This window comes from Phyllosticta citriasiana (assembly GCF_038021145.1).
Source record: "Phyllosticta citriasiana strain CBS 120426 chromosome Unknown IWZ02scaffold_5, whole genome shotgun sequence".
NCBI lineage: Eukaryota > Fungi > Ascomycota > Dothideomycetes > Botryosphaeriales > Phyllostictaceae > Phyllosticta > Phyllosticta citriasiana.
Window position 1 is genome coordinate 1,999,386 of NW_027117282.1, and position 16,917 is coordinate 2,016,302.

The 16,917-nt window shown below is 53.7% G+C and overlaps 5 protein-coding genes across 5 annotated transcripts; 3 read left to right on the top strand and 2 right to left on the bottom strand.

Moving 5' to 3' along the window:
• Positions 1-29: 29 nt before the first annotated feature.
• IWZ02DRAFT_449491 (histidine kinase G7) lies at positions 30-5,112 on the top strand. Its single transcript, XM_066767407.1, has 4 exons — positions 30-544; positions 603-1,086; positions 1,134-3,622; positions 3,671-5,112. The coding sequence occupies exons 1-4, from the start codon at positions 501-503 to the stop codon at positions 4,674-4,676; spliced, it is 4,023 nt and encodes a 1,340-aa protein (XP_066624109.1). The 5' UTR covers positions 30-500; the 3' UTR covers positions 4,677-5,112.
• Positions 5,113-6,560: 1,448 nt separating this feature from the next.
• IWZ02DRAFT_432454 (uncharacterized protein) lies at positions 6,561-7,445 on the bottom strand (the record flags this gene model as incomplete). The annotated part of the gene is made up of 1 exon (XM_066766219.1): positions 6,561-7,445. One exon carries the CDS (start codon positions 7,443-7,445, stop codon positions 6,561-6,563), a length of 885 nt encoding a protein of 294 aa, XP_066624110.1.
• A 318-nt stretch (positions 7,446-7,763) lies between these two features.
• IWZ02DRAFT_375897 (extragenic suppressor of kinetochore protein 1) lies at positions 7,764-10,694 on the bottom strand (the record flags this gene model as incomplete). The annotated part of the gene is made up of 3 exons (XM_066764850.1): positions 7,764-8,471; positions 8,522-9,958; positions 10,008-10,694. The coding sequence occupies 3 exons, from the start codon at positions 10,692-10,694 to the stop codon at positions 7,764-7,766; spliced, it is 2,832 nt and encodes a 943-aa protein (XP_066624111.1).
• A 646-nt stretch (positions 10,695-11,340) lies between these two features.
• Positions 11,341-12,365, top strand: IWZ02DRAFT_241270 (charged multivesicular body protein 5). Its single transcript, XM_066763073.1, has 2 exons — positions 11,341-11,572; positions 11,629-12,365. Exons 1-2 carry the CDS (start codon positions 11,507-11,509, stop codon positions 12,205-12,207), a joined length of 645 nt encoding a protein of 214 aa, XP_066624112.1. The 5' UTR covers positions 11,341-11,506; the 3' UTR covers positions 12,208-12,365.
• A 476-nt stretch (positions 12,366-12,841) lies between these two features.
• IWZ02DRAFT_241218 (P-type Na+-ATPase) lies at positions 12,842-16,879 on the top strand. Its single transcript, XM_066763072.1, has 5 exons — positions 12,842-13,239; positions 13,290-13,394; positions 13,459-14,110; positions 14,164-16,248; positions 16,306-16,879. Exons 1-5 carry the CDS (start codon positions 13,012-13,014, stop codon positions 16,602-16,604), a joined length of 3,369 nt encoding a protein of 1,122 aa, XP_066624113.1. The 5' UTR covers positions 12,842-13,011; the 3' UTR covers positions 16,605-16,879.
• The last annotated feature ends 38 nt before the right edge of the window (positions 16,880-16,917 follow it).

Below are 16,917 nucleotides of genomic sequence, written 5' to 3' on the forward strand. Positions count from 1 at the left end.
CCCCACCCATACGCAACCTTCAATCATGGCCTCACGCTCGCTGCCATGCACCTGCGCCTGCGCCTGCACCCCAGTCGGCCCGCCCACTGCTGGAAGCTCGGTCATCGGCCCGCCGCAGCCATGTCGATTCATTGACTTGGGTTCAATGTTGATGATGCCCTGGAGCCTGCCTCCCTCTCCCTCAACCCCTTCGCCAACGCGCCCTCCTCGAGCCATGGCTCTGCGCTGCCCTGGCTGAGCTGAAACCTGCACTCCCAAGTCTATCCAGCGTTGGGACGACGCTCCGGCCCGCGCGGCTTTGCGGCAATCTGCATCGCTGATCGCTCGAGGCCGCTTCCTCCCCCCCCCACCCCACTGATTCTGCCACAGGCACTTCCCCGTCCTATTGTCTCGGCGTGCTGTGCCCTTTGTCGCCTGTCCTGTCCTGTCCTGTCCTGTCCTGCCTTCCGCAGCCTCTTTTCGCTGCTTCATGCCTTCACGTCCCTCCTCGCAACAGAACCATGGCCATGTACCCGGAAGCCGCCAGAGAGAGGGACCTGCATAGGTTAGCGACCATTCCTTCTCCGTGGGGCTCCATGTTGATCAACACTAACCAACAAAAGATACTACCAACCCTGGCTTGACGGTCACTTGCAGAGCCTGGTAAACGTCAACACCCAGGGCGCTGGTCTACCACTCACCTACAAGGGCTACAGGGCCCGTCCCTCGCGCGACAAGGCCCTGACGGCCTTTGCCCAACTCGCCGCTCTGAGGCTCAACGTGCGCCGTTGCATGATCTCCCTCGTCGACTCCCACCAGCAGTACATCCTCGCCGAAGCCACCCAGACCCTCTCCTTGATCGACGACTTGCGCCACAGACCTGGCGACAACATTTGGCTGGGCCAAACCGTCATCTCGCGTCGCGATGGCGTCGAGGAACACCTCTTCGGCTCGCGCTACACCGCCGACGACGGCCATGGCAACACCTTTGTCGCCGAGGCTCTGGTGATTCCTGACCTGCGCGAAGACGACCGCTTCAAGGACCGCGACTATGTCAAGGGCGATCCTGGCGTCTTGTTCTATGCCGGAGTGCCCATCAGGACCAAGGTATGTTTCTTACCGCCTCTTTCCGTGGGTCGAATTGACCCAGACAGGCCGGTCACCGCATCGGTGCCTACGCCGTGTCTGATGACAACTACCGCTCCGGACTCTCCATCGAGGAACTCAAATTCATGCAAGATATGGCTGCGACCGTGATGGAGCACCTTGAAATGGCCAAGGACCGAGACGACCGCAACAAGGGCGAACGCATGGTTCGAGGTCTGGCCGATTTTATCGAGGGAGTCTCTGAAGTCGACACCCCCCGCAACCGCGTGAATCCCATTACGGTGCCGTCGTGCTCGGAGGATCCGGTCGATGACAGCATGCTCTTGCGAAGTCCCTCGTTCCGCACGCATTCTTCCACGCTGAAGCGGCAGACCGAAAATGCGCGCATCGAGGACAAGGAATCTCCCAGGGCCTCCACCACACGCTCCTCGTTTTCTTCAACCTTGCCTACCAGCATGTCCCGGCCACCTGGAAAGGACGAACACGAGGACGACGTATCGCGCGTGTTCTACAGAGCAGCGAACATCATCCGGACCTCCACGGGCGCTGATGGCGTAGTATTTTTTGGAACTGTATCGAGTGACATCAAAGGATCGCCGAACGACGCCAGCGGGGGCCACCCTGACCCGAGTGATGATTCGCAAACCTCGGATAGCGGTCCACCTTCGAGTTCTGGCGACCAGAGGCGAGTTAGGAGGGCCAAGAAGTCACCGGGCTCCGTCTCTGCAGTCAAGGATTCCAACGCGCCGCAGGACGGAGAACATACGTTTCGACCAGACAAGACCTGCGAGGTCATTGGCTTATCTATAGACCCGGACTCTGCACAAGAAGATCTTTTGACTGAAAAGAGTTTCGGCTTTTCTGAACGCAGCATGGAGCGGTACATCAAAAAGTTTCCCTATGGCAAATTCTTCAGCTTCACGGACCAGGGTGCTGGCATCTCCTCCGATGAAAAGTCCGAGCCCGAGCACATCCAGACCATGCGCGGCATCACCTCAACTCCTGATCATGCCAAAAAGACGAAGAAAAAGGGCGATAAGCTCATACCAACCGAACTTCTCAAAGTACTCCCCGGAATTAGAAGTCTCATTTTCCTTCCGCTTTGGGATCCAATGGTGGAGAAATGGGTGGCAGGGGCCTTCATCTGGGTCAAGACTGCTGGCCGATTGATGAGCCCAGACAATGAGTTGCCGTACTTGAAGGCATTTGGAAACAGCATCATGAGCGAGGTTACGAGGGTTAATGCCCAGCGAGCTGATAGAGCAAAGACGACCTTCATTGCATCCATTAGTCACGAGTTACGATCACCATTGCATGGCATTCTCGGTTCTGTAGAGTTTGGGCACGAAACAGCAACCACCCCCTACCAGGCTTCCCTTTTCACGTCAATCGAAATTTGCGGCAAAACACTGTTGGACACCATCGACCACGTTTTGGATTATGCAAAGATAAACAAGCTGGGGCGATCAAGACGCAAAAAGCACGACGCGCGACTTAACAAAGCCGTCGGTAATGGCAGCAACGAAAATTCCGTAATGGGGGTCACCACAGAATTCGACTTGAGCGCTCTAGTTGAGGAGGTTGTTGAGGCCGTCTGTGCGGGTGACGCCTTCAAAAAGGCGCATGCAGGAGCATTCTACAGCGACAGTGTCCCCACCGTCAAAGCGCTGACATCGACATCAGATGCCTTTGTCAAAGATTCCGTGGACATTACTCCCCACAAGGATGGACGTGTGACCATCTTGCTCAACGTCTCTCCAGCTGGAGGCTGGAATGTCAGAACGCAGCCCGGCGCTTTGCGGCGTATCGTAATGAACCTACTTGGTAATTCATTGAAGTATACGGCGGCGGGCTATGTCACAGTCAACTTGCAATCGTGTAGAAGTCCAGATCCATCCAGACTTGATGCTCATCTCCGCATTGTCGACACTGGAATTGGCATGAGTCAAGAGTATCAGCGGACACGTCTATTCTCCCCGTTTTCTCAGGAGGATCCTTTTGCTGTCGGCACTGGCTTGGGTCTCAGCATTGTGCGACAAATTGTCGACTCGCTGGGAGGGAGCATCGACGTCAAGAGCACCAAGGGTGTGGGCACTGAAGTGGATGTCTTTTTGAGCTTGCCCCTCAGCGCCCAGCAAGCAAAGCATCCGGAGAGCACCATCATGCCTGCATCAATGTCGACCAAGGGTACCAAAGTTTGCCTCCTGCGACCGGATGCATGCATACCTCCTTCTGAAGAGTGCATAGAAGAAAATCGGGAAGACAATCGTCTGATAAGTTCATTCAGGGATACATGCGTGACTTGGTTTGACATGGAAGTCACCGAAGCCACGTCGATGCATGAAGTCGAAGCAGACATTTTTTTCGTCACTGAACCGGCCCTGATCAACAAGCTTTTCGAATTCCACGCAAGCAAGAGCGGCACTGCCCCTCTGGTAATCGTCTGTCGCAACCCTTCCGAGGAGATCGCGCTCAAAGCCAGGGAGGAGCACCGGTTGCATGCTCTAGGGAGGCACGTCGAGGTGGTCTCGCAACCGTAAGTCAATTTTCCTTGAGCCTATTCAAATTCTGACAGCTTTGCTAGGTGTGGACCTCGAAAACTGGCAAGACTGATATCTACCTGCCTCCGCCACATCCAAGAAGAAGCCGCAAGACCACCGTCCAATCGAGCAATCAGTGCCCCTCCAGTCATGGCTGAGCCGCGAAAAGGACCGCTCGCTGACACTACTGGTAAACTGCCCTACCGCAGCGGTCCCATTCGTAGCTTGAGCGGTAACGAGGTACCTTCAGTGATTGAAGTCCCAGAGGTGTCGTTGCTCCGTGATGCCATTAAGACAAATGCCGACAGCACAGAAAACGTCGATCGGCCCTCCATCACACACACACCGGCCACGCCAGCAGGAGATGACACGCCGACAAACAGCGTAGCAAGCTTGCCACGATATAACCGACTACATATCCTGGTGGTCGATGACAATCCCATCAACCTCCAGCTACTCGTCATGTTTATGAAGAAGCACAAGTACGCGTATGTCGAAGCCACCAATGGCCTCGAAGCTTTTGAGCGCTACAAAGATGCCACGGTGATCATCACATCACCGCCACCTATGCCACTCGGTTCTCCCACCTCCGACTCATCTTCGCCCGCCCCATCAACAACATCCTATTCCGAGTCAGCAACCTCAATCTCCGCCGCCTCATTTTCTCCGCAATCCGCCCCCCCGGACCGGAAGTTGCATACGACACCCTTATCATTGGACGACATGCCAGTCTCGACGCCGGCAACCTTCGCCTCGGCAATCGCGACGACGCCCCCCCTAAACCCGCTACTGCCGGGCAGCACGACGGTCAAAAAGTCGTTCGACTTTGTCCTCATGGACATTAGCATGCCAATCATGGACGGCTTCGCCGCGACGCGCGAGATCCGCCGCTTCGAGCAGGAAAAGGGCCTCAAGCCCGCAAAGATTGTCGCTCTGACCGGTTTGGCGTCGGCGCAGGCACAAGAGGAGGCGCTCGGCAGTGGCATTGATCATTACCTCCCCAAGCCAGTCAAGTTTGCTGAGCTGAGGAAGCTTGTTGAGAGGACGTAGGGGCTTGCATTGAGTGCATATGCAGGTTTTGAGAGTCTCAGGGAGAGAGGTTTGGGGAACGGCAAGCAAACGACGCATCTTAAGTAAGAGGAGGAAAAAGAGCGTTGAAGCAGAAGAGCGCGAAGACGAATCTGTTGAGAAATTGCCAAGCAAGCAAGTGAGCGATTGCGTATCATGATCATGATCTTTTGTGGGTTCTTTTCGGTTCGGTTCGGTTCACAAAGTCCGTCTATCTGCATCGCTGTCGTTGTCGTCGTTGTTATCATCCTTCGATTGAACCACCTTTCTATTTCTTACGGCATGGCATGGCATGGAGAGGAACAAACGCCTTTGCAGCAGCCAGAATCAAAGACAGAAGCAGAGTATGTCGCATCATTCATAGATTGGGCAAGGGTTTTGGGCGGCAGGTTGGGCGGGCGGGTTGGTGGGTGGGTCGGTAGGAAAAGTCGAATTGACGCCCCGGATCTGGGCGCTGGCGGGAGGGCGGACGGATGCATGCATTGATCTCATCTTCATTCGCAGTCAGTCGTCATCGTCATCATCGTCATCATCATCATCATCATCATCACAAGCAAGCAAGCAAGCGAGAAAGCAAGCATGCGCCACGCACCTTTCTACTACGGAGAGGGCAAATTTGGAATTTTGGAATTCTTGAAAATGAATACATTTACATGTGGACATGGATACCCTTTCATTAATAGAATCTGGTTAGCAATTTAGGGAGGTAGAGTGGTTGGGATGGATGGGGTAGGTTGGTAGAACCGTCGCTGTCATTGCCACAACCGCTGCTGCTGCTGTTGCTGCTGCTGCTGTTGTCCTCGTAGTTGATTTTCTGCTCTGCTGTTCCGTTCTTCTGCCTTGCACTCATCTTAAACGTCATTTTATTCATGCCCTCATTAATCAATTCATTCCTTCATGAGTCTGACCGACCTGCCCACCATCGCACTCTTTTACAAAAAAAAAAAAAAAAAAAAATTTGTTTGTCGAGAAACGGAGTGGGTGGATCGGATCGGATCGGATCGGATCGGTGGACCAACAACCCCTCCCCCTTCCCAGACACCACTCGCTGTCTTGAACACTGTGGCCGCAAAACGACCAAGATTTATTGGACAAATGGACATGCTGCCGCTTAGTCGTGTTGGTGTTTTTGTGCGGAGAAAAATGTGGAAATTGCCAAATGGATGTATAATTGGAGAGGGAGAGAGAGAGAGAGAGAGGTGTATAAGAATGCAGTGCTGCAGCAGGGGGTTGGGGTGTCTAGAATACAAGAAAGCCGTGTGTCTGTCTGTTTGTCTGTTTGTCTGTCCGCCTGTGTGTCTAAGTATCTGATTGATTGCTTGTGCTTTCGTCATCCCGTTCCCTCCTCGCTCTCCTGTTGTCGTCCTCATCAAGCCAGATGTTTTCATCGTGTAGTCCGTGCCGACTGAGTGATCGTGCGTCGTCATCGTCGCCATGTCCATGTCGCATGTATGAGTGGGTCCAAGGCATTATCCAAAGAGAGAGGTAAAAGGAGACAAAGGGGCTCAAGACGAGGAACCAGCTACAGCTCTGTATCCAGCCACTTGAGTGCCAGACAGACAAGGCAGAAAGAAGGACGGACGGATAGACAGACAGACAGAGACGACGTGCAGACGAGAATGCAAAAGTGGTAATAACTAATAGAGGAGAGGAGAAAAGAAGAGAAAAAAAGAAAGAGTCCCCTTTCGTCATGATGCCTAGCCCCCCTGCCCACTCCGCAAACACTCGAATCGAAATCTCCCATATGCAGCCCACTCGCTCGCTTGCTTGGCCGAAGCCAATCCAACCCATCTGACACAGCCAAAAGCAAGCCAGTCCAACGTGTTCAAAGCCTGCCTGCCTGCTCTCCTGCACTTCCGCTCCCACTCACTCCCTCTCCTTGTCGCTGCCCCCGCCGCCACTCCCCGCGCTGCTGGTGCTGCCCGCGCTACTCCCGACGCCGCTCCTTTTGCGCGCCAGCACGCCTTCCTTCATCACCAGCTCCTCGCCTTCCTCGTCACTACTGCTCTCTTCCTCCTCTTCGCTATCTTCAGCGCTGTGCTTGAAGAGGTTGCTAAAGCGGGCCGCGCCGCCCGCTGCCGCCGATGACGATGCTGCTGCTGATAATTTTCCAGATGCGGTCGTCGAGGCGTCGGTCGCGGCAGCGTCGCCGCCGTACCGCTCTGTCCAGTCGCGCTCTCGCTCGCGCTCGCCGTCGCCTTCGCCGCCCATGCTCTCGCCAAATTGCTGGTCGTCATCGCCCTCGCCGGCTGCACCACTGGCCAAATCGCCCGTCCCATGCTCCGCAGCCGCGCGTTTGCGCTCGGCGAGTCGCGCGGCAAACTGGCGACGCGCGCGTGATGGCAGGATGTTAAGAGGCGCGGGGGTGATGGGGGAGGCATCGGCGTCGGGAGAGCCCGCTGCCGCCGCCAGAGGTGTGTTGGGGGTTGCGGGGTCGTTTACGCTCTCGGCGGCATCGTTGGGATCATGTGTCGATTCCGATTCAGGAGACTGTTGAGAAGAGCGAGGGCCCGTGTTAGCTGAAACTCTCGACTTTACTTGTGGCGGTATTCGCGATGGTCTAGGAGATGACGTTTCAAAGGGCATGATAAGGAAAGGTGAGGGCAAGGGGCGAGACAGACGTCGGATGGATGGTATCTTGGCAGTTGCTTGACATGAGGTTTGCGAATACAGCAAGAAGGGATGGTGAATGTTGCTACGGGGGGATATTGTTGACAGAAGAAATACAAGAACAGAGATGGATGCCGTCATGTTGGTCTTTGCTCATCTGCTGAGGTCATGCCGTACGTCTCATCTACATTGATCTAGGCGATAATACAGGCTGGAAGAAGGGTTAGGGGTGATGAGGGAATAAAAGAAGCAATAAAGTCTCGATCTCCGTGAGCGTACCCACAGCAGACAAGGACACTGGATACATGGGCGTAGGGTGTTGTACATTTAGAACGGCAGTGTCAAGTAGCAACAGTGTGAAGAGACAAAAACGGGGGACGCGAAGCTGAACCTCGTCAACCGCAAGGGAAATGCCATGAATAACGCACCAACGCATATGCATGTTCATGGCGCACTGCATCATCGATACTCCATCTCGACGTCTTCAAATGAGAGTTCACCCACTTGGTCCGAGTCGCTCACATGGTGCGGCGAAGTGTTTCGCTCGCCTTCGCCTTCCTCCATGTCTTCGTCTTCCTCATCACTGGAGTTGTTGAAGCCGCTCAACAGACTGCCGCCGCCGCTGATACCGTATCCTCCGGATGCGCCAAGCTCCATGCTGTCAAGGCCAACGGATCCATTTCCGCCAATGCCGGCGCTGGCGAGCGAAGAGTTCCCGAAGCCCCCAGCAGCGTTGACAGCATTGAGGACGGCCTGTCGTGGGCCTACCGACATGTCAGGACGCACGCCTCCAAGAATGGCATTGTCGCGTTCGCGCGTCTCTGCCAGCGTCTCGTTGACATAGTGGCCCCATGTCTGATTCACCACCTTCTCGAGGACGGACATCGAAAGGAGCTCAGGTGGATGTCTCTCCGTAAATTTGACGACTTCTTCCGCGATAAGGGTTAGATGGCCCATGTAGCCTAGCCGCATGTTGGTCTCGGCCTGGGCCTTGTCGCTCGCCTCCTGGCCCTCAATGATGCGTTCGGTGACTCTGCCGGCCTCGAAAAGGTCTACCGCCAGCGCTCTGTTGTAGCCGCGCTCCATCTGCCCGTTGAAGACTTGTTGAACAACGTCGTAAACGACATTGTGCAAAAAGTTGTTCCACGGGAAACGGAAAAAGAAGTCCTATGGAAAGGTTAGGTACAGCTCTTTAGCCAAGTGCGAATTTTCATTACCAGGATTGTAGGGACAACGCGGTTCTCAACAAACTGAATCTTCAACATGTCACCCACAACCGGACTGCCGTCGACGTCGACCTCGTATTGCGGTCCTTGACTTTGTGCGAAGTCGCTTGGTTGTTCCGACAGGAGTATTGAACGAGCACCCTCCTCGTCCTCGATGGGCGTGGGCTCCCGCGGTGGTTCGGGTTGCTCACTGGTCGGCCCCGTATCGGCCTGCTTGGAGAACAAAGGAGCTGGTTTGTCCTCAGGGTGCGGAGATAGCCCAGTTGATTCTGCGCCAGACTCAGAGCTCTGATTCAGCTGCTGAGTGAGCAACGAGACTGGCTTCGACTCTGACTCATCTGGTGCTTGTTGCTCACTCTTGATTGCGTTTGGCGGAGGAGAATCCGTCATTGTGGCATCGTGCTCCAGCTCAAGACCTCCAACCTTGGCAGTGATACCGGCCGATGTTGGTGAGTCTGCGTCCGCAATCTTTTCTTTTTCTTGGGCAGCGGTTTGCTCCGAGGCTTTTTCAGGGTCTGAGGGTTGAGGCGATCGGGGAGGAACTTTGGGCAATCTCTCCAAAGGCTCTCCAATATCACCCTTCTCATCGACTTCGTCCTTGCCTTCTTCAGGTACAGCTTCTGAGGCTGCTACTTCCTCAAATTCTTCTTCTTTGATGTTGTTTGCAACCTCTAGCCTCTTGACCTCCTCGGGCGACTCGTTCGAAGGAGCTCGCGCGTGGTGAAAGCCATGGCTGTCAACGCTCGTGCCAAAGTCATTATCAATCGCAGAGTGGTCCTCTTTTGCGGACTTAAGCTTGCCCTCGGCCTTGAGACGCTCTCTCTCCGCGTCTCTTGCCCTGACTGCGCTTTCACTGCCCCTTTCATTAAGCAGCTGCATGTTGCTGCAGTGCAAAAGTTCAGCCATCAGCTCGCAAGTCTTAAATCTGTCAAAACCAAGCGGTTCAATCTTGCTGCCAAAGGCAGCTTTCAACTCCCGTTTCTTGATAGTCATCGTGCCGTCACTATTGGTGATGGGCTGGCCTGTGTTGTTGATCAAGGCCATGAAATCTGGTACGTGGTTCGCGAATTGGCGCAGGAGCGTTCCTAGGTAGATAGGATCAGAGCTCCTCGGCTCAGGTCCGGTCTGATTTTCCATGTCGTAATCCGAGTTGTTCTTCCGGATGACTTCAATCACAATGCCAACCCCGACCGTAAGGGGGTTTCCGCCGCGAAGCATCTCCTGAATCAACTTGGTAATACAGGGTTCTGAGACCAGCTGACGGGTCAACTCATTTGGTCCAATTACGGATTGGTCCTGAGTCGTTGCGTTGGCAGATATGGTAATTATTGCCTTGAGGAAATCGCCGGCAGAAGTTTGCGTGGACGCGCTGTGTTCGGGGGCCAAGAAGGAGAGCAAAATTGGTATCAGGTCATTTTGTTGAAGCCACTGTAGTCTTGTTAATATTAGGGGAAAGATCAAGGACAAGCTCGCTTACGTCGACAATGCCTTGCCCACCCTCGAGCTTTTCTAGACTGATGATTTTGAGCAACAGGTCCATGACCGTTGGGCAATCGACGTGTTGCAACATTTGGGGGACAATGTTGTCAATGGACTTGAAGAAGTCCAACATTTCTTCGGTTTTGCGGTCTAAGAGCGACTCGTTGACTTTGGTGAAATACCCAGCCTGTACGGGATCCAATGGTGCAGGTTGCTTCAAGTATTCCCAGAATTTTCTCAGGGCGTTTTGATTTTCCAGCAAAGCCTCTGAAATTGACCAAACTTCCGAGGAGAGAATTTCGCAGGCGACATAGGCATACTTCATTCGCTGCCGCTCCTCTTTATTCTCTTCCGATTCGCCGGGGTCAGACTTGATCGACCGCGACCTTGACCTCCTCTTGAAGAACCCACTAAGATCAGGCCCGCCCTTGCCTTCGCTTCCCTCATCCCCACCGGTCTCTTGATCTGGCAAAAGCGCAGGCTTAGGCTTGGTCGCAGTGACGTACTCAAGGAGGCGCTCCAGGACCTTATCATCGCGCAGAAATTCTATGAGTTTCGAGTTTTGTTGTTTCAGCTCTTGGATTAGATCGGACTCGTCCAGAAGCTCCTCAATTGTGACGTCGGGCTTGTCGAGAATCGAGTCAAGAGTCGAAATGTTGGCGTAGCCTCCGAAGCGCCAAAACATGTTGGGTTACGTGACGTCCCTAGAGATAGGGCCAAGTATGGGTATCAGGGGTTGAGACGAGGATTCGATGCTTCTCAGGCGCAGACTTGGTTGCATGCGACGTGAGAAGCAGGATACAGGCACAAAGGGTGGACTGGCGGCCAGCGAGAGGCGGGATCGGGTGCCGTAGTCAACGAGCCGTCGAGATTGAAAGTGTCCAGGTGAATGAGGCCTGGCGGGGCCATGTACGGTAAGTGGCAGTAGGCGGGCAGACGGGCAACTGCGGTGGGCGCAGAGGGGCGCAACGAGACGCGATTGTTGTTTCCAACGGGCAGAAGCGTCGCCGAAGTTGCGCGAGTGTCAAGTGTGTGTATGCCGACGTGCGTGACAAGACAGCACCTTCGACAGTGTGACAGATTCAGGTCGGCAGGCGGTCACAAGGCGGACAGCTCTCCCCAACAGACGGAAGACGAAGAGCGCAAGAGGGTAGCGGCATACAGCGCAAGGAGATGAGAGGAGGAGGGAGGCGAAGACGTCACCGGTAGACAAATGCGGGTTGCCGTGGTGGAAGGGTCTTTGGGAGGAAGAAACCTGACTTGTTTCTTCGCTGAGGTTGCTGAGGTCGAGGCTGGACCCGACTGGATTCGGTGTGGTAGGGCCGAGCGGCGGGCGGCACGCACGCGCGCCTCGGCCACCAAACAACCCAACCTGCGCTGCTGATCTGCTACCACAGGGCGAACAGAGTCCCATCACGACGCTTTCGCTTGCCCTCTGCTCTAGTCCGCCTCCTCTCCACTGCCTGCCTCTTCTCCACTCAGTCCACAGCTTCCATCATGAATCGCTTGTTTGGCGCAAAGAGCTCCGCACCCAAGCCGACGCTCAACGGCGCCATCGCAAATGTTCGCCTCTCTTCCCGGCAGCTTCCTTCGCCGTCGCTTGCTCACATATCTTCCAGGTCGACGGCCGTATTGAGAGCATCGACGTCAAACTGGCAAAGCTCAACGCGGAGCTGACTACCTATCAACAAAGGCTGGCCAAAATGCGAGATGGCCCGGGAAAGAGCGCCATCAAGCAAAAGGCTCTCAAGGTCCTCCAGCAGCGCAAAATGTACGAGTCGCAACGAGACCAGCTTCAACAACAGTCGTGGAACATGGAGCAGGCGGGCATGATGCAGGACAACCTCAAAAACACAATGACAACCGTCGATGCGATGAAGACGACAACCAAGGAGCTGCGCAAGCAATACGGCAAGGTCAACATTGACAAGATTGAGAAAATGCAGGACGAGATGGCCGACCTCATGGACATTGGCAACGAGATCCAAGAAAGCATTAGTCGGAGCTATGACGTCCCGGAAGATGTTGACGAGGCCGAGCTTGACGCGGAGCTCGAGGCTCTGGGGGAAGAAGTTGAACTTGATGCCATGGGAGAATCTGAAGGCGTCCCTAGCTTCATGGTGGACGAGACAAGGCTGCCTCAGTTCATCGATGAGCCACCCGAGCCTTCTGGCAAAGTCAAGGAAGCTGCTGGATAAGATGACCAGTAACGTGCCACATTTCCTTCAAACACACGACGGCGGCATATTCAGCGTGGCGTGACGGTGTGCGGCGTTCTGCAGAGTTTCTTGGGCTTCTTGGCCACACGCCATGGGTGGGATGCGATTCCTTTGGTGAGCTCATTGCTTACATGCTATGTCAGTATGATCGCCATCGGTCTTTGTGACGGAACATAATCTCATCGACAGTTTTGAGCCGACTTCTGTATTAATTTGGCCAAAGGCTGGCCTTGCTCAAGAGACTATAAGTCCGATACTTTTGGTGTTCATGTCCAGCAGCGATAGCTATTCTCGGAACTGTGGCACGACTCATGACGACACTGGGATGAAAACAGTTTTGCCAAGATGGCGGGGTCGAAGAGCGGAGGAGCGGAGTGGAACGCGCCAAGCTGCCCCTTGGCGCCCGGATACCCTTTCCGGAGGTTAAGCCGCACTCCGCCATGGCCACCCGCTCCTAAGCTCTCCAGATTGGTTCTCTACCTTGGAGAGGCGCCTTGGTACTGTTCAGAAGGCAAGTGCCGGCGAGCTTGCCAAGATGTACACGAAAAGCAAGCCTTGGCGGCGGTCATGCTGCAGGGAACCATCTTTCATGGGACCGTATCTCGACAAGAGAGCTGGTCTCGATCCGGTTATATATAGAGGAAACTGTGCCCTGGCTTTCGTCATGTCATACGCATTCGTCAATGACTCAAAATCGACATTCATATATGTCGATTATCATTTGCTTCTTCAGCGCAACAAGTCGCTTTGTTCAAACCTCGTTCGCTTGCCAAATCGTTAGTCATGGGATCTCACAAGGCTTCTGTGACCAAGCAGGTCTATGAAAGGCACCCCTTCCAGCTTTCTGTCGATCACCTCAGCTCACAACTTGGGACCAACGTCGACTCCGGTTTATCGTCCTCGCAAATCAGCGAGCTCCGCCAGAAGTATGGGGAGAACAAACTGTCAGGCGAAGGCGGGGTCAAGTGGTACACGATACTGCTGAAGCAGATCAGCAACGCCATGCTCTTGGTAAGTCATTAAACGCCACCAGAAAAAGAGGTCGTCTGACAAGTTGATAGGTACTTTTGCTAGCCATGGCGTTGTCATACGGCGTATCTGACTATGTCGAAGGAGGCGTCATAACCGCGGTTATAGTCTTGAACGTTCTGATTGGGTTTTATCAGGTATGTGCAGCTAATCCCAAAAGTTCCCTTGCTCGCGGACACGCTGAATCTGACTGCAAAACAGGAATTTCAAGCGGAGAAGAAGATGGATTCTCTCCGTGCTCTCTCATCGCCTACCGCAACAGTCCTTCGAAACGGCCACTTGGATGCCATTCCCTCGGGGGAGGTCGTGCCCGGCGACATTGTCCAGATCAGAACCGGAGATACTGTACCTGCTGATATTCGCATCTTCGATTCCATGAATCTTGAATGCGATGAAAAGATCTTGACTGGCGAAGCCATTCCCGTCGCCAAAGATCCAGAGGCCGACTTCTCCGACGTCAATGAGTTCGAGACTGGGGTTGGAGACCGCTTAAACATGGCATACTCTTCATCAACGGTCACCAAGGGTCGCGGACAAGGGATTGTTGTCTTCACCGGCATGTATACTGAGATTGGCAAGATTGCTAGTTCTATGCAAGGCAAGAAGCGGAAACCCAATCGATCAATGTCACGAAAGAAGGGTGGCAACCTTCAACCTGCCAAAGGTCTTACGCTCAGAATTTGGGATGCTGTCGGTGCATTTCTGGGACTTACAGTCGGTACACCGTTGCAGATCAAACTGTCCAAGCTGGCATACATCCTGTTCGCATTCGCGATCCTTCTTGCCATAATTGTGTTTGGCGTCAATCGCTTTGACGTGACGAAGGAAGTGGCCATTTACGCCATTTCGACAGGTAAGTCCCTTCGAAATCACTGCCAGATCATTTTCTGATTACCATTGGAACAGGTATCGCCATGATTCCCGAATCTCTTATCGCAGTCTTGACGATTACATTCGTCACCGGCATGACTTCTATGCGGAAGAGGCGTGTTCTCACCCGCAAGCTCAATGCCCTCGAAGCACTTGGTGGTATTACCAACATCTGCTCGGACAAGACTGGCACGCTTACCCAGGGTCAGATGGTCACACGAAAGGCGTGGATCCCCGGAGTTGGTATCTACACCGTGAACAGCTCCGACGACGCTTTTGACCCGACCTCTGGCACTGTAACACTCGGTTCTGAAAAATCCAAGGCTGAAATGGATCTCGAGGCCCAGGCCCGCCGTGAGAAGCTTGATAGCGAGCGTAGCGGGGCTGGACTGAGATTCAGAGAGCCGAAAGAAAAGACTGAGCGTGACGAGCGCCGAGCTCGAGAGGCTGAGGCTGAGCCCAGCTCAGAAGAGCATGACTCTGAGGATGTCGAGATGAAGCCAGAGTTGGACGCTGTACTTCAGGCTGCTGCGCTATGTAACCTAGCGACAGTCCGTTACAACGATCAAGAAAGCAGATGGCAAACCACTGGCGACCCGACTGAGATTGCTCTCCAAGTATTTGCACACCGCTTCGAGAAAGGGAAAAAGACTCTTGAAAGGGCTGGCTGGAAACAGTTGCACGAGTACCCTTTCGACAGTACGGTGAAGAGAATGTCTGTTGTCTACAAAGAGCCAGGGAAGGAAGATGCTCTGATCTTTACCAAGGGAGCTGTCGAACGCATCCTCCCTTTTTGTGTCAACGTTGGGCTTGGTCAACACGAAAAGAAAATGGATGACCAAGTACAGGAGTCAATCAACGAGCAAATGACTCTCTTGGCCGACCAAGGACTCCGAGTGCTCGCAGTTGCGCGCCGCACATGGTCTGGAAGTATGGCCACTCAGACGGAGGTTAACCGAGAGGAAATTGAAAAGGACCTGACTCTCCTTGGACTAATCGGCATTTATGACCCGCCCAGAATCGAAACGAAAGATGCTGTTCGCGAGTGTACAACTGCAGGCATCCGAGTTCACATGCTCACGGGAGATCATGCTGGTACAGCTGCTGCCATCGCTAGGGAAGTTGGCATTATCCCCAAAGACATGGGAAGCTTGCCGCAGGATGTTGCCGACTCACTTGTCAAGACCGCTGCGCAATTTGACGCCCTGTCAGACGAGGAGATCGACAAGATGCCGGAACTGCCCCTGGTCATAGCACGTTGTGCGCCAAATACCAAGACACGGATGATCGAGGCTCTGCACCGTCGCAAAGGCTATGCTGCCATGACTGGTGATGGAGTCAACGACGCGCCCTCGCTTCAAGCGGCCGACGTGGGAATTGCTATGGGACTCGCTGGCTCCGATGTTGCCAAAGGGGCATCTGACATTGTCTTGACGGATGATTGCTTTGGTTCCATTGTCAATGCGGTCGAGGAAGGACGTCGTCTGTTTGACAACGTGCAACGGTTTGTGTTGCACTTGCTTACCACCAATGTTGGCGAGGTCATTCTCCTTGTATGTGGTCTAGGTTTCCAAGATCGCAACAATTTCTCCGTCTTCCCGCTGTCGCCGCTTTCCATTCTCTGGATCAACATGGTTACATCTGGCTTTCCTGCCTTCGGACTCGGCCGAGAGAAGGCGACGTACAACATTATGCGCAGACCGCCTCACGACAACAGGAAGGGTGTCTTTACCTGGGAGATCATCGCAGACATGCTTGTCTACGGACTAATCATGGGTGTCTTGACACTCTTCACCTTTGTCATTGTGGTCTATGGTGTTGGGGACGGACAGCTTGGAGTCGACTGCAACCGCGAAAATTCTGATCTCTGCGACTTGGTCTTTCGGGCCAGAGCGGCGGTGTTTGCCGAATTGACATGGTTGATTCTGGTGTTTGCGTGGGAGATCAAGGGCCTCAGGCGCAGCTTGTTCAGACTCGATCCCCGATCCGAAAGCTCGTTCCCTCTTTTCCATGACCTCTGGGAAAACCAGTTTTTGTTTTGGGCAGTTGTCATCGGCAGCGTCATTGTCTTTCCTTGCATCTACATACCTGGATTCAACACCACCGTCTTCAAGCACAAGGGTAAGTTGCCCCGCATCTCTTCACCGGTCGACCATTGATAGCTGACGATGCGTGTAGAAATCACTTGGGAATGGGGTCTTGCTTTTGGCGCCGTCATTATCTTTCTTGCTGGCGTCGAGCTGTGGAAATTGGCCAAGCGCACCTTTGGCTGGTTTGCCTCTGGTCTTGACGAGAGCGAGAACGATGCTCGCAAGAAACATGGCCCGCTGTCTCTCCGGCAGGGCTTCTTCTCCTTCTCTAGGACAAACAGCTTGGCAAAGGAGTCGAGTGCTGGGCGTGGGAGCGATGTGACAGCTGTTAATTCAAGGAGCCTGATCAACGGGGTCGGTACTCAGACGGAGAAGGAGGAGGTATAGTTAGTTTTCCCAATGTGGTTTAAAGTGTTGGCTTAGTTGGTTCATGAATCTTCAGGCTATTGAAGGCTGGTTTGCACCTGCATTTGCAAGCACTCAAGGGGTTATGTTGATACCCAACGTTTGATCGCAAGATCTGATCTCTCAGACATGTTGATCGAGAAACTGTTGTGTAAAATTGGCCATCTACAAGTCGTGAAAATGGGTTGTTCATAGAAATTCATACGAAGAGATTTGCAACTCGGACGGTAATTACGAAAAAAATAAAACAAAATGGAATAAAAATTAAACTAAATAAAATTAAAATGAGATAAAA